Consider the following 17,924-nt stretch of genomic DNA (forward strand, 5'->3'; position numbering starts at 1 on the left):
CACATTTCCAGATATGCCATGGCAAATCAAGGTATTTATCACACACTGTGGTGTGCAACCCACATTTTAGGAAAGGAGAAAGAAAATTGTAACCACAAATGCCTTTTCCTATACATTACTTTTGCTTACCAGTGGAGCTTGAATAAACTTTAAAATTGCCTGGCTTTAAATGTGCAAAATACCTTCAACCCAGTAACAGCAGTCATGTACAATGCCTTGTGCAGTACATAGCATCAAAAGCAGATGAAAATTCATAACACATTCTGTTTAAACTGTCAATCTTTACTTGCATTAATGGATGAGAATATTATTCAATTTCTTTGGAGGCAAAACACAACAATATGATAGTAAACTATTCTGCTAAGAAAATAAGATTTTTATGACCAACAAGAGATTGACTGTGAGGAATGTCCTTTTCTTGCTTTCTTTCTTTCTTTCTTTTAAAATCTTTTTATTAGTTTTTCCCCCCAAAAAAACAAACAAAACATAAAAAAGAGCAAAAACAATAATAATGATAAACATAACAATGATATTGATACATAGGAATCCGGATTACATTAACAACAGGTATAACCTACTATGAGTCCAGTGTCAAAATACACGTTGAATATAGACCTCCCAGTCTCTATGGAAATATAGTTAAATATTTAAAAGAAAACATATATATGTAGAAAAAAAACAAAGATAAAAAGACAAAAAAAGAGGAAAAATCTAATCTAAAGAAAAAAAAGAAAGTAAAAATAAATAAATAAAAAGCAAAGCAAAACAGAATCAGAACTGAGAATTTCAACAATTTAAATCTGTTTGTCGTCAAGTCCGTTTCAACATATAGAGGTAAAATAGTTTTTATAACGGTTAGAGAGGGAGTAATTTATGTTGTATGCAAGTTGTTCCCCAAGTCTTATCAAATTTAACCGAGGGTTCAACAATGTCACTCCTGATATTTTCTAAATTTAAACATGATATCGTTTCAGAGTAACACTGGAGTGTGGTCGGAGGGTTGGAGTCTTTCCATTTGAATGTTTTTCTCATCTCTGTCCTAAAGGATTTCCCCCTTATCCTTAAACTGTGACCCCTTGTTCTGGTCTTCCCCAACATCCGGAACAATCTTCCTGCATCTAGCCTGTCCAACCCCTTAAGAATTTTATACGTTTCTATAAGATACCCCCTCAATCTTCTAAAATCTAGCGAGTACAAGGCGAGTCTATCCAGTCTTTCTTCATTTGAAAGTCCTGACATTCCAGGAATCAGTCTGGTGAACCTTCTCTGTACTCCCTCTATGGCAACAATGTATTTGAGCATTGGGCATTGTGACATCACACGATGGAACGTTCACCATGGGCTGGGGCTCCTGCAAAGGCATATGTAAATGATCCATTCCGATTGGACATATGTGAACATTGGGCATTGTGACATCACACAATGGAACGTTCACCAGGGGCTGGGGCTGGTGCTGCTTCTATGGGTGAGAAGCCAGTTTATTTTTGAAATATTGGGGTGGGGGGGGGGAAGAATTTGATTAAAAACGTGTACTTAAACACGACGAAATGTAATGAGGAGCGGATACTTAGAAAGAAAAGTGAAATCTCTACCGAAATGGAAAAGATGTCGGCGATTCTGCGTCTGGTTTCGAGTTGCAGTGAATCAAAGGAAGAAATGCAGCCGGCAGCCGTCCATGTAAATGGATCCATTCCGATTGGACATCTGCGAGCATTGGGCATTGTGATTGGACATCTGCGAGCATTGGGCATTGTGACATCACACGATGGAAACGAATCAAAAGGCAGAAAAGCAGCCGGACGGCAGCCGGTCAGATGGCACGAGAGTTTTATATATTAACTAGACCAAGTGCAGACCCGTTGGGTCTGCTTCCCCAATGGTGTGATCCCCCAACCCAATATTCCACCATGCACCCGTCTCCTCCAATGGAACTGAAGCCGTTCTCAAAAGTAAGATTCCAGCACTGCACTGCCTCCCTCAGCAGTGGATTTAAAAAAAAAATCCAATGGCACCTCCCCTGCCTGCTGCAGCAGTGAAAAGTTCAGAGTGTTCCTGTCTTGCAACTTTGTTTCGAAGTGTGTTGGAAGCTGACATGTAAATGGAGAAGCCAGTTTATTTTTGAAATACTTGGGGGTGAGGGGGGAGAAGGATTTGATTAAAAACGTGTACTTCAACACGACAAAATGTAATGAGGAGCGGATACTTAGAAAGAAAAGCGAAATCTCTACCGAAATGGAAAAGATCTCGGAGATTGAGCGTCTGGATTGGGCGTGGCAATGAATCAAAGGAAGAAATGCAGCCGGCAGCCGTACATGCAAATGGATCCATTCCGATTGGACATCTGCGAGCATCGGCCATTCCGATTGGACATCTGCGAGTATCGGGCACGAATCAAAAGGCAGAAAGGGATCCGAACGGCAGCCGGATGGATAGCCCCAGAGTTAGATAGATAGTTAGATAGTTAGATAGATAGATAGATAGATAGATAGATAGATAGATAGATAGATAGATAGATCTTCTGGCGATTAGTGTGGTAAAAGCAATCAACCGATGGGCGGAGCGGGACAAATGAATAAAATCTAACATTGGTAGCCCAAAATTTGCAGTAATAGGATGAGGTTGTAAATCAATACCTAAGACTACAGAAATAATATCAAAAATGTATTTCCAATATTTTTCCAAAAGTGGGCAGGACCAAAACATATGGGTCAGTGAGGCCACTTCAAAGTTACATATGTCACAGGTAGGATTTATATGACCAAAGAAACGAGCCAACTTATCTTTTGACATATGAACCCTGTGAACCACCTTGAATTGTATCAGAACGTGTCTTGCACACATTGAAGAGGTATTGACTAATTGAAGAATCCTCTCCCATTTCTCTACAGATAGATACATTTGGAGTTCTCTTTCCCAGTCATTCTTAATTTTATCAATATCTATTTGGCCTTTTCATATTAAGTTTAAATGTAATATTTGATGTAACTGAACAGATCAGAAGAAATGCTCTGATCGGAATCTAAGATTTATCAACCAGGTGTTATCTTGCCAGGTAAGATAGATTAATTATGGACATTTTGACCCAAGAAAACAACCACAGGAAGCAAAGCACCGTCTTGGATACCATCTACTTCCTGTAAACTACAAATTTATTAACGTTGCTTTGCACATTCTAATCCAAATAATTGATATTGATTTTAAAAAAAACAAAGGGCCAAGCACCAAATTTGATGAAGAACATTCTTGCTTTTGAGGGAGTGCAGCATAGGTTTACGAGGTTAATTCCCGGGATGGCGGGACTGTCATATGTTGATAGTATGGAGCGGCTGGGCTTGTATACTCGGGAGTCCAGAACCATGGGCCACAGTTTAACAATAAGGGGTAGGCCATTTAGAACGGAGATGAGGAAAAGCGTTTTCATCCAGAGAGTTGTGAAACTGTGGAATTCTCTGCCAATTCTCTGGATGCTTTCAAGAGTGAATTAGATAGAGCTCTTAAAGACAGCAGAGTCAAGGGATATGGTGAGAAGGCAGGAACGGGTTGACCCACCGAGCTCCTCCATAAGTTTGTTTTTGCGTAGATAAGAAAGTGGACAGAGATGCAAGAGGACATTAAAAATGGGATTAGTATACAAGTTCTTGTTAATCAACGTGAATGCATAGGACCAAAGAGCTCTCTCCTACCGGTAAGATTTGAAGATGTGGTTAAGGATAAAAAGTATGAGTGAAATCACTGTCACAAAACACATTTTGCAATGCTGCCATACCTGTACAATCGATTATTATCTTCAAAGTCTTCTTTTCCCCACCTTCCTTTTATATCTTCAATCACATGATTTTTTAAGAATTTTTTCAGCAGCTGTACAGTCTGGTAACGAGTAACATCAGGTCCAAAATTGTGATTACTTCTAAGTAATCGATTTAACCAATCAGTCCCCTCAGTAGCAGTAAAGCAGCGATCATGAGTCCGGAAGTGAAGGCGATGTCTTCTCAGAGGCATTCCAGCTCGAAAAAGCTCAATAATTTCATTCCACTGAGAAAGGTAGGAAAAATATAAAGATTAGCAAAATAACATATGTTCTTAGTCTTCTGCTGAAGCTTATTTTGAGGTTTAATCTAACCTCAAAATGTACAAAACATTTACAATTTATTTTGTCCAGATCCTTTACCTACTGGTTTCTTCCACTGAAAACTGCAGATTAAATTTTGTAAAAATAATGAATCTTGATAAACTTCTTGCAACAATCGAACTGAGTGAACCCATCAATTAGATAATGGATGATCTAACACTACTTTCCACAGTACTCTTGTCTAACAAAAAAAAATCAAAGATTGGATGAAAATGTATATGGTCTGGTGCCACCCGGTGGTTAGGCCACTTATTGGGCGAACCCTCGGCCCAAGGAATGTCGGCGTCACATGACTGGATTTGGCGGGAAGAACTCGTCACGTGGCTTGGGAGAACCCTCCCCAGTCGCGTGTGAGCTGTTCTTTGTTTAATTCAATAAAGATCACTTTGTTTAACAACACGTGTCTCGCTATAAGGTTTGGAGGTAACACTAAAATAGGCGGTATTGCAGACATTGAAGATGCTTATCAAAAATTACAGCAGGATGTTGATCAGCTGGGTAAGTGGGCTGAGGAATAGTAAATGGAGCTTAATTCACATATGTCTGAAGTGTTGTCTTTTGGGAATTTGGACCAGGGAATAGGAGGGTCCTGTGGTGTAAAGGACTAAGGCTGGAGACGAAAAGTGTGAGATGAGGAGATAAGGATAGAAGAGGCGTGAAATGTGAAGGATATAGGAATAGAACACAGTGCCCTCCATAATGTTTGGGACATGGACCCATCATTTATTTATTTGCCTCTGTACTCCACAATTTGAGATTTGGAATAGAAAGGGAAAAATCACATGTGGTTAAAGTGTCAGATCACGTTGTCAGATTTCATTAAAGGCTATTTTTATACATTTTGATTTCACCATGTAGAAATTACAGCTGTGTTTATAGATAGTCCCCCCCTATTCCATTTCAGGGCACCATAATGTTTAGGACACATGGCCTCACAGGCGTTTGTATTTGCTTGGGTGTATTTAATTGCCTTAATGCAGGTATAAGAGAGCTCTCAGCACCTAGTCTTTCCTCCAGTCTGTCCATCACATTTGGAAACTTTTATTGCTGTTTATCAACATGATGACCAAAGTTGTGCCAATAAAAGTCAAAGAAACAATTATGAGACTGAGAAACAAGAATAAAACTGTTAGAGATATCAGCCAAACGTTAGGCTACCAAAATCAACTGTTGGAACATCATTAAGGAAGAGAGCACTAGTGAGCTTACTAATCACAAAAGGACTGGCAGGCCAAGGAAGACCTCCACAGCTGATGACGGAAGAATTCTCTCCATTGTAAAGAAAACCCCCCAAACACCTGTCCGACAGATCAGAAACACTTTTCAGGAGTCAGGTGTTGATTTGTCAATGACCACTGTCCACAGAAGACTTTATGAACAGAAATACAGAGCAGGGCAACCTAGGCAACTTTTTAGGTTGCGAAATGACAGTTTAGGTGGTCACTTAAGACGGCTTGCATGACACGTGCGATAATGTGCTCGGAATTATGGTCGATGAAGCATTCACATATTATTTCTGCTTCAAATAAAGTCACAAACTAAACATATTCACCAATCAAGACACGATATATACCACAATGACATGTAGCAAAATTACAATACTGTATTTCATCTCCTTTTACACGTTGCAATGACTGCAATTTCTATTATTTCTTTCCACCTCCAAACAAAATTCTGGTTGGTTTATTCAGCATATGATCAACCTCAGTGAGACCAAGTGCAGGCTTGGCGATCGCTTCGCACAACACCTACACTCAGTTCGCAATAACCAACCTGATCTCCTGGTGGCTCAGCACTTCAACTCCCCCTCCCATTCCGAATCCGACTTATCTGTCCTGGGCCTCCTCCATGGCCAGAGTGAGGCCTTCCGTATATTGGAGGAGCAGCACCTCATATTTTGCTTGAGCAGTTTACACCCCAGCGGTATGAAAATTAACCTCCAATTTCAGGTAGTCCCTGCTTTCTCTTCCGCTTCCCAACTCTCCCTCAGCCCACTGTATCCGCCTCTTCCTTTCTTCTTCCCACCCCCTGCACCCTCACATCAGTTTGAAGAAGGGCCTCGACCCAAAACGTCGCTTATTTTCTTTGCTCTATAGATACTGCTTCACTTGCTGAGTTTCTCCAGCATTTTTGTCTCCCCATTCACACAAGTTCGGTTATCCCACTTTCCTCACCCACTCCTTACACATTAGGGGAAATTTTACAGAGCCAAGTTAACCTACAAAGCCAATGCATCTTTGGGATGTAGGAGGAAATCTACATGCTTGCAGGGAGAATGTGCAAATTCAACACAGACAGTGCCCGAGGACAGGATTGAACACAGATCCCTGGCGTGTGATGCAGCAAGTCCACCAGCTGTGCCACTATATTTTATTTTCCGAAACATTATGGAGGGCACTGTATATCCCTCACACTTATTGTATTTTTATCTCTGGCATTTGTCCAACCATCTGCCGATTAAAAGCTGCCTCTCACGTGTATCTTCCTCACCTGTAGCACTTACCAGCTTTGTCCAGTCACCACCCCTCTTCCAGTTTCCTCCCCCTCCGACTTCAATCACTCTTACAAAGAATCCCAACCTAAAATGTCGCCTATCCACTTTCTCCAGAGATGATAACCTGCTGAGCTACTCCAGAACTTTGTGTCTTTTTTTGGTAAACCCACATCTGCTGTCTATTGTGTCAACAAGTACAACTGGGGTAATGATGTAACATTATTTGACACCCAATGCTCTGTTCCCCAAACTCCAATACCGTATCTTTCTAACTGTTTGCCCATTATCATTGCCTCTTAATCTTGCGTACTTTCCCCCTAGTTATCTTCCTATAGAGCAAATGTCTGTAGAAAATTTTATGTTTAAAAAAGTATTTTCAATTTAACAATCTAGTTACATTTTCTGTATTTACAAAGAAGAACAACATGGAAGATCGCAAAAACAAGGATGCAGTGGTGTTGGGACTCTTGAAAAGCATTAAGATGGATAAATCCACAGAGCCTGATGGGATACATCCTCGGTTAATAAGAGAGGCTAGAGAAGAAATTGTAGGGACCTTGATAGAGGTATTTGTATCGTCTTGTATTTGCGTCTTCTCCAGCCAAAGGCACAGTCCCGGAGGACTAGAAGCTAATAGCCAATGTCATTCCTTTGTCTAAGAAGTCAGGTTCCAGGAAATTATGCACCCGTGAGCCTGACATCAGTGGTAGGGAAGCTATTGGTGAAGATCCTTTGGAACAGGGTTTACTCGCATTAGAAAATGAATTGGATAATAATAGGCCTGCCCCACTTGGGCGACTTCAGTCGCCACATGTTCGCGGGTAGTTGCCGGGGAGTCGCCTTCATGGTCGTGAGGAGTTCCCGAATTCTGGGAACTAGTCGCGGCCTCATTATGGTCGCCGCAAATTTTTCAACATGTTGAAAAATTAGCAGCGACTTGAATGGAACCGCCGTGGAGACTAGCAAGAATTCTTGTGCCATTGGTGGGTCGCCAGGAGGTCCTAGTTGGTTGCCAGGTCGAAGGTTCTCGTAGGTTGTAGCCGGTGCTGACTGGTGAATTTCAATGGCTCATTGGGGAAAAAAAACGAAAGCAGTAGTTTTCAGAACCAAGGATAACCGACCAGTAATGTTAATGTCAGCCGAGCTTCACTGTCGTGTATCTCTGGCTTCTTAAAAGTGGTCCCCCCCCCCTCTTTAAAGGACACCGTATATTGTGATTTTTAGCTTCTTAATTCGCGGTATGTGTCTGTACCACATTGGCTTTGCACCGTGTGAATTTCACTAAGGCAGCGTTCCCCCCCCCCCCCCCCCCCCGCCGCATGCCCTATCCCGGTAGCGATGTGTGTATGTTCCACTCTGAGTCACCGTTCCAGTTGCCGGTTTTTCAGGCGACTGACGGCAACTTGAGTCACCGGCAGTCGCCTGAAAAATTGCCCAAGTGGGACAGGCCCATCAGGGTCAGCCAGCATGGTTTTGTCCACAGCAGATTAGGTCTTACTAACTTGATTGAGTGTTTTGAGATGACAAAGATGATTGATGAGTGTCGAGTAATGGATTTTGTGTACGTGAATTTAGGTCAGGCATTTGAGAAAATCGCCCATGGTAGGGAGATTAAGAAGAATAATAGGCATGGAATCCAGTGACTTGTCAGTTTGGATTTAGAACCAGTTTACTCAAAAAAGATAGATGATTGGGGAGGGACGGTGTTATTCTAGCTGGAGGTTTGTGACCAGTGATGTACTGTACCACATCTGCGCTGGACCTATTGATTATGACATATATAAATGACTTGGATGTAAATATAGATGGGATGTTTAATATGTTTGTGGATTACAATAAAATTGGTGAAGTTGCGGACAATGAGGAAGGATGTCAAAGGATGCATAGAAACATAGAAAATAGGTGCCGGAGGAGGCCATTCGGCCCTTCAAGCCAACACCGCCATTCATTGTGATCATGACTGATCATCCACAATTAGTTCCCTATCAATAACCCGTGCCTGCCTTCTCCCCATATCCCTTGACTCCACTAGCCCCTAGAGCTCTATCTAACTCTCTTAAATCCATCCAGTGATTTGGCCTCCACTGCACTCTGTGGCAGGGAATTCCGTACATTCACAACTCTCTGGGTGAAAAAGTTTTTTCTCACCGCAGTCTTAAATGACCTCCCCTTTATTCTAAGACTGTGGCCCCTGGTTCTGGACTTGCCCAATCTTTTCAATCTTTCCTCATATGACAGTCCCATCATCCCAGGGATCAATCTCGTGAACCTACGCTGCACTGCCTCAATCACAAGGATGCAACGGGATATAGATGTTACAGATAAGGGAGGAAAAATGGCAGATGGAGTTTAATCCAAGCAAGTGTTGCACTTTGAAAGGTCAAATGCAAGGGAAGGGTACTAAAAGGCACAAACCATAACAACATTGATGTACAGAGGGATCGTGGGGTCCAAGTCTATAGCTCCATGTAATATGAGTAGATAGAGTGGTAAAGGAGGCAAATGTTCCCTGCTCTATAACACTTTGCTGACGCTACTTTTGGAGTATTATGTGGAGTTTGTCTCTGCAATATAGGAAAGAGAGGCTCCAGAGAGGGTGCAGAAGAGGTTTGCCACAATACTGAAGATAAACACAAAAAGCTGGAGTAACTCAGCGGGACAGGCAGCATCTCTGGATAGAAGGAATGGGTGACGTTTCAGGTCGAGACCCTTCTTCAGTCTGAACAAGGGTCTCGAAAGGTCATCTGTTCCTTCCATCCAGAGATGCTGCCCGTCCCGCTGAGTTACTCTAGCATTTTGTGTTTATCTTCAGTTAAAACCAGCATCTGCAGCTCCTTCCTACACTTTACCACAACACTGCCTGGATTAGAAAGCATTAGCCATGAGGAGAGATTGGTCAAGCTTGGATTGTTTCCACAGGAGGATTAGAGGCTGAGGGGAAGACCTGATAAAAGTACGTTTTACAGACCATCGGAGAATGCTATGATCGAGGATAGGATAGGCATATATAGAATAGTCTATAAGAACCTTTATCCCCAGGGTGGAAATGTCAAAGACTAGAGGACATAGCTTTATGACCAGAGGGGGAAAGTTAAAAAGTGGTGTACGGGACAATTTTCTACACAGAGAGTAGTGGTTGTCTGGAACACACTACCATGGTTGATGGATGAAGCAGATACAATAGTGGTGTATAAGAGATTTCAAGATCCACATTTGTCTATGTAGGGAATTGAGGAATACAGATCATGTGCAAGCAGAGTTGACTAACTTGAAATCATTTTCGGAACAGACACTGTGGGCCGAGGGACCTGTTCCTGTGCGGTACCATTCTCTGTTCTCAAATTGTATTTTATTCAATACATTAATTATAGATGCAGTAGTCCCCAAGAATTACATCTCCCTCCTCACTTACCCAATTAGACACTTCCTTCCGGCTTTTTTCTCCACTAATTTATTAGCCCAAAAAACAGTTTATATTCTGGTCTTCCTTCGGCTTTCCTCATATAACAGTTCTCCTAAACATTTATCACTACTTCAAAACGCAAATGTAATTATACAGAATTAGATTCACAAGACAACTTTGCCTCTCCAAAATTTGTCAATGTAAATGGAGTAATTTACAAAAGCAGAATAAATTAACAGTAAATAAATCTTACTTTTGCACTCGCAATACTTCTGCACACTCATTCTCACTCCCCTCAGCTACCAACCCTAACTTTATAACAAAAATTCAATTGGACTTCTTCTTGCGCATGGCGTACACAGCCTAAAGTTGTAGGTCAAGGGTAGACATCCAGGCTAGGCCAGCATTAGTTACTGGGTGGATGGCTTTGATGCCACCAGGGAAAAGCCTCAGTGAGCAGTCATTCACGATGTGTAGGATGGTCTGGTCTGGATGTCCGCAGTCGCAAGCAGGGCTGTCAGTCATCCCCCACTTATGTAGGTGATGGGCTGTTCCTGCATGGAAGGTGCGGATTCTGTTCAGGGTTAGCCATTGTTTGTGATGGAGGTTAAATCCCAATGGTTTCACTGTGAGGTCTGTGATGACCTCTCCATTGTTGGTGTTGGCATCTTTCCAGTCTCTGTGCCATTCAGTCTTAGAGTCAAAGTCTTCCAGGTATTTGACTGATGACCAGAATGGCGTGCGGGACTTCAGGCGCATGTTGAGCAGATTGTTCAAGTCAGTATGGATGGGAAGGTCAGGGTTAGCCTCGATGGTGTACCAATCTTTCAACATCCTCTCCCTTCTGCGTATGCTGGGAGGGGCGATATGAGAGAGGACAGGGAGCCACTGCAAAAGCGTTGACTTAAGCATCCCTGTGATGAACTGCATTGCAGAGTTAAGGACCCTTGTTTGGTGTGGCAGCAATTAGCCCAAGCTGTTGATCAAAACTTGGCTGTTGAGTGGACTAGGGCTGAGTTTGCAGTACAGAGGGTGTGTGCATTGGATCCCAGCTGTTGCCTGCAAGTTTCCTGATGATGTTGACCCTTGCTTTCAGTTTATCAGCCACACTCATCCGGTGTTCACGATAGGTGAGGGTGCGATCCAGGGCAACTCCAAAGTACTTGGGGAATTCTTCATTCTTCACCGGCTTACCACAAAAGGACACTCGGAGATTTGCTTTGGTGAGCCGATTGCTGAGGTGAAAGGCAGTGACAGTTGTCTTAGATGGGTTAGGGCGAAGTCGCCAGAAGGTGAAGTACTCCTCCATCCCCTTCAAGTCTTGGGTTAGCACTCTGCCGATATCCTCAAGGGCAGCTCCCTGGTGGGCAAGGGCAAGGTCATCTGCATATGCAAACTTCCTGGACAAGGTACAGGTAGTTGGCATGTCACTCACATAAATGTTGAAGAGTAGGGGAGCTAGGATAGAGCCCTGGAGGAGACCATCATTCAGGTCCTGACAGTACTGGTCTGGTTCCCAAGTGAGACCCCAAATCTACAGTTGCTGAGGATGGATGAGAGGGCACGCATGGTGGTTTGGCACTTCAAGATTCTGGAAGCTTTCAGCAACAGACCATGTCTTCACACGGTGTCATAAGCTGATGACAGATCGATTAGATCAACACCAGTTTTCCGGACATGTTGGAAGTCAGCCTCTATATTGGTAGTGAGGGCAAGGACTTGATTTGCGCAGCTTCTACCAGGTCTAAAGCCAGCTTGCTCTCTGGGCAGAACAGGTTCTTCCAATGGAGAAATCCTGGCAAGCAGGAGGCGCTCAAACAGCTTGTGGGATGTACACAAGAGGGAACCTTCACGTGGTCCACCCTGTTTCGACTAATGCAATCAACCCGATGTGCACAAACAAATAGATGGAACTAGACCAAGTGGAACCAGTTGGGTTTATCGGATTTATGAAGATTTTTATTAATAACTCAAGAAATAAAGCACAAAGTTTTCAAATAAATCGATTTCGATCTCCCCTGGGTAAATCTCTACCAGAATAGGTAAAAACTTTCCCGTTCGCACAACGTTTTTTCGAGAGGATGAGAAAACACACAAACAAATAAATACACACGCATACATCCAAGATCAGAGTTTTATAGTTATAATAATAAGAATAAGGATGTTTTGGTGTCACTTTTGACCATTCAATTTGTGCTGACGTGCTTAACTCAAACCACCAATAACAGACGCAACAGTAAAAATTGCCAGTAAAAGAGCTTTCATTTTTTCTGAATAAAGAGCATTGACCTTAATCGATTCGGAGGACACACACTTCCTGACCTTCTGTTCATTTGTAACATTTTCTGTTGTTTTAATTAATTATTTACTCAGCCAAGAATTACAAATAGCCAAATACACTGACTTTATTACACAATCCCAAGGTTCTCCACTTCACCTCTAAAAATCTCAACTGTACAATACTTTCTTCATCTCTAATATTTATAAAACTCTAAGTGTGTGTGTGGTGCGCGTGCGCGCACATCTTCTCGAAAAAACTACGCGTTAACGGTAACATTTTTACATACTCCAGTAGAGATTTATCCCGTGGATTCCAAAATCGTCCGAAAATACGATGCGCTAAACGGTAACATTTTTACATATTCCGATAGAGATTTATCCCGTGGATTCCGAAAAATTCATGCATTATTTCTCGAGTTATTAAATGGGGGAAAAAACGGCTGGCTTTGGCTGATGACATCACAATGGATCTGCCTGCCGTTCTTGCTCGCTCTGCGAGTGATGTCACCCCTCCCCCTCCGTTATTCAAAACTCGGGCCGTCGACTGAAGGTCAAAGATCATAGTTGAAGACTGCGGAGGCCTGTGTTCCACGCGCTACGGGTGAAGAACGAGCAAGTTCCCATCTCCCAAGGCCCGCAACCTTGGCGTGATCTTTGATTCCACCCTCTCCCTTGAGCCTCACATCCGCCATGTCATTAAAACCTCCTTCTTTCATCTCCGCAACATCGCCAAACGCAGACCCTCTCTCACACCTCCCGCTGCTGAAAGACTCATCCATGCCTTCATCTCCTCCCGACTGGACTATTGCAACTCACTTCTCCTTGGCATCAGCTCCACCTACATCAACCGACTCCAACTGGTCCAGAATGCAGCCACCCGACTCATCACCCACACCAAATCCTGGCATCACATCACTCCAGTCCTCAAACAACTTCACTGGCTTCCCATCTCCCACCGGATCACCTACAAAATTCTGATCCTCACCTACAAAGCCCTCCACCATCTGGCCCCCCCATATCTCACTGACCTCCTCTCCCCCTACCAACCCCCACGGTCCCTCAGATCCACAACAGCCGGTCTCCTCTCCATCCACAAGTCCAACCTCCGCAGTTTTGGGGACAGAGCCTTCTCCAGGGCAGCTCCCAGGCTCTGGAACTCCCTCCCCCAACTGATCCGCAATTCCATGTCCCTCACCATCTTTCAGTCCCGCCTCAAGACCCATCTCTTCACCTCTGCCTATCCTTAGCCCCACATCCCCCTCCCTTTTCATCTGTGCATTAATTGCCTCATATTGTGTTTTGAATTGTATTCTGTCTTTACTTCGTGTACTAGTCATGTCTCTACTATTTATTTCATTCCCCTTACATGTTTTTCCTCTACCTGATAAATTTTTGTAAGGTGTCCTTGAGACTCTTGAAAGGCACCCATAAATAAAATTTATTATTATTATTATTAAGTCGGGCCCGGTACTAGAGCTCTCGTGTCTGTCTCTGGTCGGGTCCCTCTCCCCCCCCCTCCTCCACCTCTCGCATCCCCTCCTCCTCTCCCCCAACCTCTCTTCCCCCCCTCCCTCTCCCCCCTCTTGCCCCTCCACTGACCTCTCTCTCCCCCCCTCCCCTCCCTCCTCCTCCTCCCTCCCACCCCCCCTCCTCTCCACCCCTCCTCCTCCTCTCCTCACCCCCCCCTTCCTCCTCTCTCCTGCCATCCTCTCCCCTCCCCCCCCTCTTTCACTCCCCCCCCCCTCTCTCTTGATCTCTGCCCTCTCTCTCTAACCCCCCATCCCACTCTATCCCCTCCTTCTCTGGACGTGCCTGCGAGTTGGGAGCTATGCGTCAGTGGATAGGACGGGGATGGGGAAAAAGGAGCCAATGAATAATATTAATATATCAAGCGGGGGTGGTTAGTGTGTGTGTGTGTGTGTGTGGAGGGGGGGGGGGTTTGTTAGTGTGTGTGTGACGCCGCAGACCACCCCGCACCCCCACCGCACCAAACTGGTCCCACTTGGTCTAGTAACTACAGACAATAGACAATAGGTGCAGGAGTAGGCTTTTTTTCCCAAGTTCCCACCTTCCCGGAGATGTGATAAATTTTCAGATCTCATTCTCCGGGCTCTGCGGCCTACCATCGCTAGAGCCGGAGGCCTCCTCGGACTGTCGTGAGCCCCACCCCGGGGCACAGACTTAACATCGGAGGGGATCCCTTGCCTGGGATCGCTCCCACCGCGACCTGCGGACTTACCATCAAGGGCTCGCAGTCTCAGGAGAGGCTAGTCAGGAGTTCCAACGCCGCAGAGGTTTGACCAGCCACGACGCGAGGTTCAATCGCCCGGCGCGGGGGAGCTGACAACCCCCCAATGCAGGAGCTGAACGCCTCGACGCGGAGGGCCCGAACACCGCCGGCTACGGGAGTCAAGACAGTCCCGTCAACGGAGGGCTCGAGACCCCCGACCGAGGAAGAACAAAAGGAAGGACTTGAACTTTATTTCGCCTTCCATCACAGTGGGGAATGTGTAGAAATCACTGTGGTGGACGTTCATGTTAAAATGTGGCTTTGAGTCTGTTGCTTTTAATTGTATCATTGACCTGGCCAGTGAAATTCCTCGTAAAACATACTTGGTGAGTAAGATCTGATTCTGATAACCTCACATTTATCCACATTAAACTTCGTCTGCCATGCATCTGCCCACTCCCCCAACCTGTCCAAGTCACCCTGCATTCTCATAGCATCCTCCTCACAGTTCCCACTGCCACCAAGCTTTGTGTCATCTGCAAATTTGCTAATGTAAATTTGAATCCCTTCATCCAAATCATTGATGTATATTGTAAATAGCTGTGGTCCCAGCACCGAGCATTGATGTACCCCACTAGTCACTGCTTGCCATTCTGAAAGGAATCCGTTAATCCCTATTCTTTGTTTCCTGTCTGCCAACCAATTTTCTACTTTCCCTTTTCCCAACTTGACGCCATTTAGATAGTAATCTGCCTTCCTGTTTTTGCTACCAAAGTGGATACTCACATTTATCCGCATTAAACTTCATCTGCCATGCATCTGCCCACTCCCCCAAACTGTCCAAGTAACCCTGCATTCTCATAGCATCCGCCTCACAGTTCACACTGCCACCCAGCTTTGTGTCATCTGCAAATTTGCTCATGCTACTTTGAATCTCTTCATCCAAATCATTGATGTATATTGTAAATAGCTGCGGTCCAAGCACTAAGTCTGCGGTACCCCACTAGTCACTGCCTGCCATTCTGAAAGGGACCCGTTAACCCCTACTCTTTGTTTCTGTCTGCCAACCACTTCTCTATCCATGTCAGCACTCTACCATGTGCCCTAATTCTGCCCACTAATCTCCTATGTGGGACCTTATCAAATGCTTTCTGAAAGTCCAGGTACACTACATCCACTGGCTCTCCCTTGTCCATTTTACTCATTACATCTTCAAAAAATTCCAGAAGATTAGTCAAGCATGATCTCCCCTTCGTAAATCCATGCTGACTCAGACCGATCCTGTTACTGCTTTCCAAATGTGCGGCTATCTCATCTTTTATAATTTATTCCAGCATCTTCCCCACCACCGATGTCAGGCTAACTGGTCTCTAATTCCCTGTTTTCTATCTCCCGCCTTTCTTAAAAAGTGGGATAACATTAGCTACCCTCCAATCCACAAGAACTGATCCCGAGTTATAGAACAATGGAAAATTATCACCAATGCATCCACGATTTCTAGAGCCACTTCCTTAAGTACCCTGGGATGCAGACCATCAGGCCCTGGGGATTTATCAGCCTTCAGTCCCATCAGTCTACCCAACACCATTTCCTGCCTAATGTTGATTTCCTTCAGTTCCTCTCTCACCCCAGATCCGCTGACCACTACAATATCAGGAAGATTGTTTATGTCCTCTTTAGTGAATGTAATGTGAACTAATATAGAAACATAGAAATTAGGTGCAGGAGTAGGCCATTCGGCCCTTCGAGCCTGCACCGCCATTCAATATGATCATGGCTGATCATCCAACTCAGTATCCCGTACCTGCCTTCTCTCCATACCCCCTGATCCCCTTAGCCACAAGGGCCACATCTAACTCCCTCTTAAATATAGCCAATGAACTGGCCTCAACTACCCTCTGTGGCAGAGAGTTCCAGAGACTCACCACTCTCTGTGTGAAAAATGTTCCTCTCATCTCGGTTTTAAAGGATTTCCCCCTTATCCTTAAGCTGTGACCCCTTGTCCTGGACTTCCCTAACATCGGGAACAATCTTCCTGCATCTAGCCTGTCCAACCCCTTAAGAATTTTGTAAGTTTCTATAAGATCCCCTCTCAATCTCCTAAATTCTAGAGAGTATAAACCAAGTCTATCCAGTCTTTCTTCATAAGACAGTCCTGACATCCCAGGAATCAGTCTGGTGAACCGTCTCTGCACTCCCTCTATGGCAATAATGTCCTTCCTCAGATTTGGAGACCAAAACTGTACGCAATACTCCAGGTGTGGTCTCACCAAGACCCTGTACAACTGCAGTAGAACCTCCCTGCTCCTATACTCAAATCCTTTTGCAATGGAAGCTAACATACCATTCGCTTTCTTTACTGCCTGCTGCACCTGCATGCCTACCTTCAATGACTGGTGTACCATGACACCCAGGTCTCGCTGCATCTCCCCTTTTCCCAATCGGCCACCATTTAGATAATAGTCTGCTTTCCCGTTTTTGCCAATATAAATGCCATTCAAATGGATCCATGGGGCAGTCTCCCCAATTCCTCATGTGGTGCAAAATCAAAATAATGTTACATCGATTCACTCAATGCTTATAATATTGGAAAATTCACAATGCTTTGATAGATACAATTCCAAAATGCTAATTCACCCCCAAAGAGAGTATAAGAAATAACTGCAGTCTGGTTTAAAATCAAAGGTAGACACAAAATGCTGGAGTAACTCAGCGGGTCAGGCAGTATCTCTGGAGAGTAGGGATGGGTGAGCATTTTGTATACCAAAAAGAGTAGTCTGGTATTCAGAGTAAACTTCAACAAACTGAACTTCCATTTATAAACATGAGGGGAAACGGAACATAAATGCAAATCTAGGGATTTCTCTACTTTTAGGGGCTCTATAGCTTAGTCAATAAATGATTGAAATCGTACAACAGGTACCAAGATCTACCCAGCTTAATCCCACCTTCCATTAAATCCCATAGTACTGTAAATCATTTCTCTTCAAGTACATATCCCAGTACTATTTTTTTTTTTTAAAGATGAAGGTCACCGCAACTTTCAATCGATCAGTTCCAGATCACTGCAGCAAAAAAAAAAATCCCTTTTCACTGTACTCTTCCTTAGGTTCCCTCCCAATGTTATATTAAATCAATTCCCGCTGTTCACTGACAAAGCTGTTTAAGGAAATAGACCTCAGAAATAACAAAGTTACTGCCCAAAAAAGGAGACCCAAGAGCAAACTAGTCAATCCCGCTTCTTTGCCTTCTCCCCATTGTCCTGCAAATCCTTTTCAAGTACTTATTCAGGTCTTTTTTTTTTTTAAAGATGAAGGTCACCGCAACTTTCAATCGATCAGTTCCAGATCACTGCAGCAAAAAAAAAAATCTCTTTTCACTGTATTCT

At 43.9% G+C, this 17,924-nt stretch overlaps 1 protein-coding gene across 1 annotated transcript in view; it reads right to left on the reverse strand.

Annotated features, from left to right (window-relative positions):
* LOC129696680 (DEP domain-containing protein 1B-like) overlaps positions 1-17,924 on the reverse strand; it is a 52,226-nt gene that overhangs the window by 32,241 nt on the left and 2,061 nt on the right. The window contains exon 2 of the mRNA XM_055634801.1: positions 3,767-4,032. Within this exon, the coding sequence (XP_055490776.1) occupies positions 3,767-4,032 (266 nt within the window). The remainder of the gene's footprint in view (positions 1-3,766; positions 4,033-17,924) is intronic.

This window comes from Leucoraja erinacea, chromosome 1 (genome assembly GCF_028641065.1).
Source record: "Leucoraja erinacea ecotype New England chromosome 1, Leri_hhj_1, whole genome shotgun sequence".
NCBI lineage: Eukaryota > Metazoa > Chordata > Chondrichthyes > Rajiformes > Rajidae > Leucoraja > Leucoraja erinaceus.